Source organism: Mus caroli, chromosome 13 (genome assembly GCF_900094665.2).
Source record: "Mus caroli chromosome 13, CAROLI_EIJ_v1.1, whole genome shotgun sequence".
Classification (NCBI taxonomy): Eukaryota; Metazoa; Chordata; class Mammalia; order Rodentia; family Muridae; genus Mus; species Mus caroli.
In genome coordinates this window covers 70,720,626-70,727,705 of record NC_034582.1, presented here as the reverse complement: position 1 = coordinate 70,727,705, position 7,080 = coordinate 70,720,626, and the positions used below count along the sequence as shown (strand labels likewise).

Sequence of the window (7,080 nt, the reverse complement as noted above, 5' to 3'; positions counted from 1 at the left end):
TATGTATCAAAAGATGGCCTAGTCGGCCATCACTGGAAAGAGAGGCCCATTGGACTTGCAAACTTTATATGCCTCAGTACAGGGGAATGCCAGGGCCAAAAAGTGGGAGTGGGTGGATAGGGGAGTCGGGGGAAGGGTATGGGGGACTTTTGGGATAGCATTGGAAATGTAAATGAGGAAAATACCTAGATTCTAAACTAAAGATCTGGAACTACTAAATTTGGTTTGCCCCCTGAGTCTTCAAGCCTTAGTTTGTCCTGGTCAGCTACCCAACACCAGTATACTGCCCAACTACAGCTTACTTGGGAACCCACACTTCATCATAATCTTTTTCTCCCAAATGAAGAAGGCTTATTTTCTTTGTTAGTCTACATTCAGATCAACAAGCTAAGTAGCTCCAATTGACAGCTCAACTGCATGAATTAAACACAACATTTTATATCCCTTGAACCAAATTCAACTTAAATAATTTTATTATATTCTATCTCTCTGTTCTTCACATAGTTACCTATCCTACTTAATAGAATGACTATTCCTCCTGACAGTCAAGAAATCCAGACTCTTCCTTGACTCCTGCATAGCCTGTCATCATACAATGTCAACTTTATGATATATTGAATATACAACCAGTCTTATATTCCCAATATTCTTGGCAACAATTTATAACAGAATCTTACTAGAAACTTTGCCACTATTAAGAAAAAAATATCACTAGAAATATAACTTGTTTCTTTTGTGTGTGTTTGTGTATGTGTGTGACAAATGCACATATCTGTGTTCGTGTATGCATGGAGAGGCCAAAGGATGGTTTCCTGTGTCTTCTATCATTCTCTTTTGAGGCAGGTCTGTCACTGAACCTTATTCTTTCAGCTAGGCTGACTAGCTAGTGAGATCCCAGGATCCACCCGTCTTTACTCGCAATGCTGGGTTTACAGGCACGCACAGACATACTTGGATTTTATGTGAGTGCTGGAGATTCAAACTCTTGCTGGCACAGCAAGTGATCTGACCCATTAAACTCTCTCTCTCTAGCCCTAAGAATTATTTTCCCTGTAAAACTTGTATGTCATTTCCATCCTCAAAATCATCTGACATGTTTGTGTTATAATTAAGAGAAAGATTAGCCTCTTTTGTTGCATGACATCCAAGATCTTTATATTCTGGGTCCAGGTTAAATTATCTTATTTACCATTACAACTTTACCATTACAACTCCGTCTTCATTACATTAAATTCACTGACAAGGAACTATGTTCTTTTTTACTGTCTCTATATCCTTTTCTTCCAGTCCCAAGTGATATAGAGGGGGTAATTTAGTAAATATTCAACATTTTATCTCCAGAAATGGCTAAGACAGATCCAACACCTTTCCTAATGAAATGCACAGACTTTGTGATTACCATGTTGTTCAGAGTGCTTTTGGTATGTTTGTTTAAACTTTGTGGTTTGGACTAAACACTTGACATTGATTGTCACAAGTCTGGCTTTTACAGTGCTATATAAAGCTTATTTTACTTCAAAGGAGATACTTAGAATAATTAGGTTAGAAAAGATACTGCTGTTTCTTTTTTTATAAGCATCTTCAAAATTCTCTCTGCTCCCAATTTCTGTAGTTTATCTTTTTCAAATCCTTTTTGGAACAGAGACTTTAAAATTACAGGGTATGTATAGTTTGTGTAAATTGGTAGATATTTGTACTTTCTTTTCACATTAGCACACACACTGTTACTTTTCAGTATTAATCTGTTATATGTTTGTATTCAGTTAATTACATTAGATTTTTACATTAGATTTTAGTATTTCTATTTTACAATTTTGCATTAAGTAAATATTAAGTAAGCTACATTGTCAGTTTCTGATTGAAAGACCTCCAGAATTTTAATCTAATGACAAAATGATCAAATTTAATTGTAATTAATATATCTCACTCACTTCCTGGTCTATCACTAGGACTTTTCCCAGGAAATAAAATTTGAAATTGGTTTTTCTGTGGACAAATTAGTATTTTTTTAACTTTACTTACTTATCTCCATATTAATGATTTGTATTATACAAATAATAACGTATTTTTTTCTTTTTCTTAAGCTCATAAATCATATTACCTGGTTAGACTGTGATAATCTTAAAATGGTAGGGAGATCATCTTTAAACTCATCAATAAGGTCCATGATTGCCTTCTGGAGCCCCTCAACTAAGAAAAGAAGAAATTAGAAAAAACATCCTGTGACAGTTGCAGGAATATGGAACACTGGCCCTCCTCCCAGGGAACAGGGAACACAGAGAAACCAGTGGGATTTCTTTCCAGTTGTGCCCATGCCCATAGTCCCAGTTACAGTAGGATCAGCCATACGTCTTCCAGAGAAGTTCTTCACCACCTGTCCACAGATCCACCCAATAGGTCTGACTTCCATGATGAGCTGTAAGTTGGTTCCACACGTTTAGTGAGTTGTAGGCCTGGGATAGATGTCCTCCACTCAGACCAGCAAGAACAGAACCTGTTGGTTCACTGGTTCACTGCTGGGGTTCTTTATTACTACACAATGGAACCTCTGAGAACTTGGTACAGAACCTTCTGAAATAACTGTATTGGTGGGAGGAAAAATGTGCTTGGAGGCAAGAGCAGATGAGTGAGGAACCTGAAAACTAGATCACATTAGGAAGCTCTATATTACAGATTGGGTTTTGTCCTAAACTTTGTCCTAAAGGAGCTCCAGGCCCCTTCCCTAGGTTTCTCACTGTCAAACTGGGGTTCTAGCCTCTGAAACTATCACAAAGGTCAGCTCCAACCCCTCAATATGACCCTTCCCAGATTAGGCTAATATTAGGTGAAAAGCCTGAACAGGAAAAACCACCTGCTCAGGAATTGAAATTCCACCAATCCCCACTCTGAAAAAAAAAAAAAAAATCTCTGCTCTAGAAAGCTCTGCCCCTTAAGATTCCCTATATAAAGGTTGTGTCTCCTCAGTTCCCTGCTGTCTGCTCCAAGTGTAAGGGTCCAAAATTCACTGAAGAAAGACCCCAGATTCAGATAATATATAAAAACAAAGAACACTTATTCTGCAGAAACAACTAGCATCATTTCAGAATGGTGATGCAGACAAAGATATTTAAGCCTCTTTCTAACAGAACTGCTTAGCTGCTTCTAAGATAACAGACTTCTAAAATCTAGAGCACATCCCAAGAGGTTATAAAAAACATTAATCAAAGGTCATAATGAAGATATACACCAAAGGTGAAAAGTCAGAAAATGAAATATTGACTGAGTTATCTAAATAAAACTTCAAGGACAGCTTAGTTATGGCTTTTAACTTTCCATGAACCTGTAAGCTAGTAACAAATGATGAATGTTCAGTCAGATAATTACTCCTAGTGTATATGCATGTAGACATTCTCTGTTATAAACCTCTTATTCAATCAATGGCCTGAATTTGTATGCAAACTTGTAGTGAACTTTTTACCATGTGATCACACACTTGGAAAGTCATACAATTGCTGAGAACAAAGGGCAGAGACAGGCCTCACTTCCCTAGAGCCTGCTGCTGTTTTACTATAAGATGCTAAACTGGAGACTTGCAGCTTCTTGCCTCAGAGCAACCCAGACAGGCAGATCAGCTGTGGAAGCAAAGCACCTTACACTCAGGATGGACAGCAAATGGTTTATGGCCTAGTTTCTGAGTGGAGACAAAATGGGATAAAAAGGACTCTTCACCAGGAGTAAAGACAGCCACCCCTGGATTTATCCCTCTATATCCTAGACTCTTCTAATATTTAACCCTCCTAATACTTAATATTTATGAGTTTTGCTGCCTGAGGTGACTCTCATGGGAAGCCAAGGAACAATGAAGAAGTGAAGTGGTAGACTGGTGCGGAAGGTCCTCAGCTCCTCAGCTTCTCAGCTTAGGTGGGGATACCCTCCCCTGGGAGCAGCACCGCCTATGCAGAGGAGGCTTCTTCTCAGAGCTGTGTAGCTCTGGTGTCTCAGGATCCCTTCCTATCTCAGATCTGTGTGAGCCTTCCCATCTCAGCAGGAGAGCCAACGCATACTGAGCCACTCACTTACATACTCACAAACTCTCTCATAACACTCATACACACACTCACATACTCACCCATACACACTCATACTCGCACTCACAGACTCTCTCTCTCTCTCTCTCTCACACACACACACACACACACACACACACACTACACAGTGTTGAAAGAGAGAAATCCTTGTGCCTTGGAAACTTTACATTCAGTTAGTAATAGAAACAAGTCATATTCTATTTCCTGAGAACCTAGAAAAATGATTCCTTTCATTAACAACTTGCTCATATTTTGAGATGAATGCTTCATTTCTATATTCTCCAGTACCTGGAAAGGTAAACTACATATAATATAACATATTTATCTAATTTAAAAGTAGACTTATGACCTGGAATGATGTCTTAGCAGTTCAAAGTGCTGGCTGCTTTCCAAGGGACATTGGTTTGAATCCTAGCACCCACAGAGTGGTTCTCAATGTTTGGTACCAATATGTTGAATTATTTTTTTAAAGATTTATTTATTTATTTTATGTATATGAGTATACTGTAAAGGTCTTCAAACACACCAGAAAAGGGTATTGGATCCCATGACAGATGTTTGTGAGCCACCATGTGGTTGCTGGGAATTGAACCCTGAACTTCTAGAAGAGTACTCAGTGCTCTTAACTGCCAAACCATCTTTCCAGCCCCCGTTGTATTAATATTTAATCTCAGTTAGGGGTTTCTACTAGGCCTTGATCATCCAGTTCCTAGATAAAAGACACACAACCTTTATATTTATAATATGTCTTTAAAGCAATAGAGCTGGGAAGATACCTAGTCTCTAAGATATTAGTGACTATTTCCTTAAACAATAATCCCAAGTTATAAATTGTTATGTTCCATCTGGGCTGTTCTTAGCTCTAAGTGGCTGGCCCTCATGGTCATGTTTTCATGACTCACCTACCCCATGGTGTCTTCTCCTCTCTCTACCTTCTCCTCTTCTCCTCATGGTCCTCCTCAGACTTACAGCCAAAGAATCCAAAGAATCAAAATTTCACCTACCTCTCTTCTGCTACTGTAGGGATCTTTATTTAACCAATAGTTTAAAAATAAGGAGCAAGGACACATAGCATTATGTTGGGGATTGGTTCTAATGCTTTGATTTATACAGAAATCTGCATGTTCAAACACTAAAGGTCCTTGTCCCCAACTGGATTTGATTGATCTATGAAGATGCCAGTGGCTAATGGCTGGGCAAAGGGAGACAGAGCAGGACCTTTAGATTTGTGAGAGCTGGGAACTGGGGAAAAGGAGAGGGAGAATTGCCATGACTTGAGGAGAAAAGATGGGATGTAGGAGCTGCAGGAGAGAAAGACAACCAGCCATGTGAGGATTTGAGTAGGTGGCCATTGGCCACTTCCCCGATTGGGCCTGGAGTAGCAGGGAAAGGTTTAGGAGTGCCCAAGACATTTTAAAATTAAGTGATCCACTCTCTTTCAAAATTCATAGCCCTCCTTTTCACTAATTGTTACTGCATGCATATGTACACACACACACACACACACACACACACTCAGTCTGTATAGTGTTACTTGTATGTATGTTTTCAGGGCTGACAATTTGGCACTGGACAACTAATTGGTGTGCTCTTCCCTGGAGAAAACTAGCTCTCCCATGTCCAGCATTCTTCAGTTAACATTGTTCTTTGTGTAGGGTTACGGTTTTATTGGGTTTTCCTTGTCGACACTCTCATGTCCACTGGTGTCCTCCTCATTCAATTCAAGTTTGGGCAGTCATGTTGGTGAGACTTTATGGGTGTAGCATCTGACATTTCTAGGAGACATACTCCATAAACTCCCTGATCCATTGGCTCTTACAATCTTTCTCTCTACTCCTCTACAATGTTCCCTAGGCCATAGTTGTAGGAATTTTTGTAACTGTATTCAGTGGGACAACACTCCACAACTCTGAACTTTGATTTTTTTACGGTTTTCTATAGTCCTTTCCATCTGTTGGAGAAATTTCCATGAAGAGGAATAAGACTCCACTTATCTGTGGGTATAACAAATGTTTATAGATTGTTTCTAGGGATTGTGCTAGATTAGTAAAGTGACAGTTATAGACTCTCTTTCAATAACTATGACTTCACTAGCCCTGAGTAGTTGGCTAGATTTCCAGTAATAGGCATGGTTTCCTTCTTGTTGGTGGGTCTTAAATTTAATTACAGAGCTGTTGGCTATCCTCAAAGTATGTACTATTTCTGCATCCTTAAGGTTTTTATGCCATGCTGGTTATTAATGTGATCATAGGTGTCATAGCTGTGTGAGACTGTTGGTTGCCTCCTTACTGTGAAAGCTGCATAGTGCCTTCTGGTACCACGAAAACTAGTCTCCAGAGAGGAGGCATCCATGCCAATTGACAACTTTGTTTTCTTTTAAGTAAAGAAAATTACATGCCCCTAGAGATGTTAAGGGGTGGCTGCTGTTTCACAGGTGTGTCTGTAGGTAGCAGAGAAGAGAGAGATATGTCTATGCTCAATGTTCTGACCTATAAACAGTTGAACGATTAGTGGCCTAACATTCCCTGTAAAAGAGAGCTGGAGACAATCACCAGTTTGGTGCTGTGCAGGCCCAGATGGGCTCCCAGGACGGAAAGCAAGCTGGAGACTACAAGAACCTGACCTGGGACTATGACTCCCAGGTGGGAGTGAGCACAAAATAGCCACCATGCCATGAGGCAAGGTCAGGGAGCTAGCCTGGGATGACCACCAGTCCAGCACTGCAAAAGTCTGGAGAGGCAGACCATGCCCAAGATGACCCCTACCAAGTGGCATAATGCAGAAGTGGGGCACTCTTTAGACCATTCCTATGATGACCCCAGACAGTCAGAGATCCCAGGCTCCACTCACAGGAAGAAGTAAGTGGTGGAAAAATGGAAGAAAAAGAGAAACAGAAGGATGTGAGCACAATGAAGAAGGCAGATCTGGAGATTTGAGGATAGGGAGAAAAGCCTATTGTGCAAAGCTGATCATGTCACTTGGGACCATGTTGGCATCCTGGCCTATGCTGTCA

The 7,080-nt window shown here is 40.1% G+C and overlaps 1 protein-coding gene and 1 non-coding gene across 5 annotated transcripts in view; one reads left to right on the top strand and one right to left on the bottom strand.

Moving 5' to 3' along the window:
• Positions 1 to 2,504, bottom strand: part of Spata9 (spermatogenesis associated 9) — a 33,071-nt gene extending 30,567 nt beyond the window's left edge. For 2 of the 4 annotated variants that reach the window (XR_002379541.2, XR_002379542.1), the window contains exons 1-2: positions 2,350 to 2,477; positions 2,102 to 2,190 (exon numbers count right to left, since the gene is read on the bottom strand). Coding sequence is in view for 2 of the 4 variants with exons in the window: in XM_021180746.1 (XP_021036405.1) it covers positions 2,102 to 2,190; positions 2,350 to 2,410 (150 nt within the window). In the remaining 2 variants the exon portion in view is untranslated. Of the gene's footprint in view, positions 1 to 2,101; positions 2,191 to 2,349 lie in introns of all 4 variants that reach the window. The other 2 variants (XM_021180746.1, XM_021180747.2) reach the window with 2 other exon arrangements.
• A 3,956-nt stretch (positions 2,505 to 6,460) lies between these two features.
• LOC115029153 lies at positions 6,461 to 6,590 on the top strand. The gene has a single exon (XR_003834719.1). It is a non-coding gene; the product is annotated as a small nucleolar RNA SNORA17 (small nucleolar RNA).
• The last annotated feature ends 490 nt before the right edge of the window (positions 6,591 to 7,080 follow it).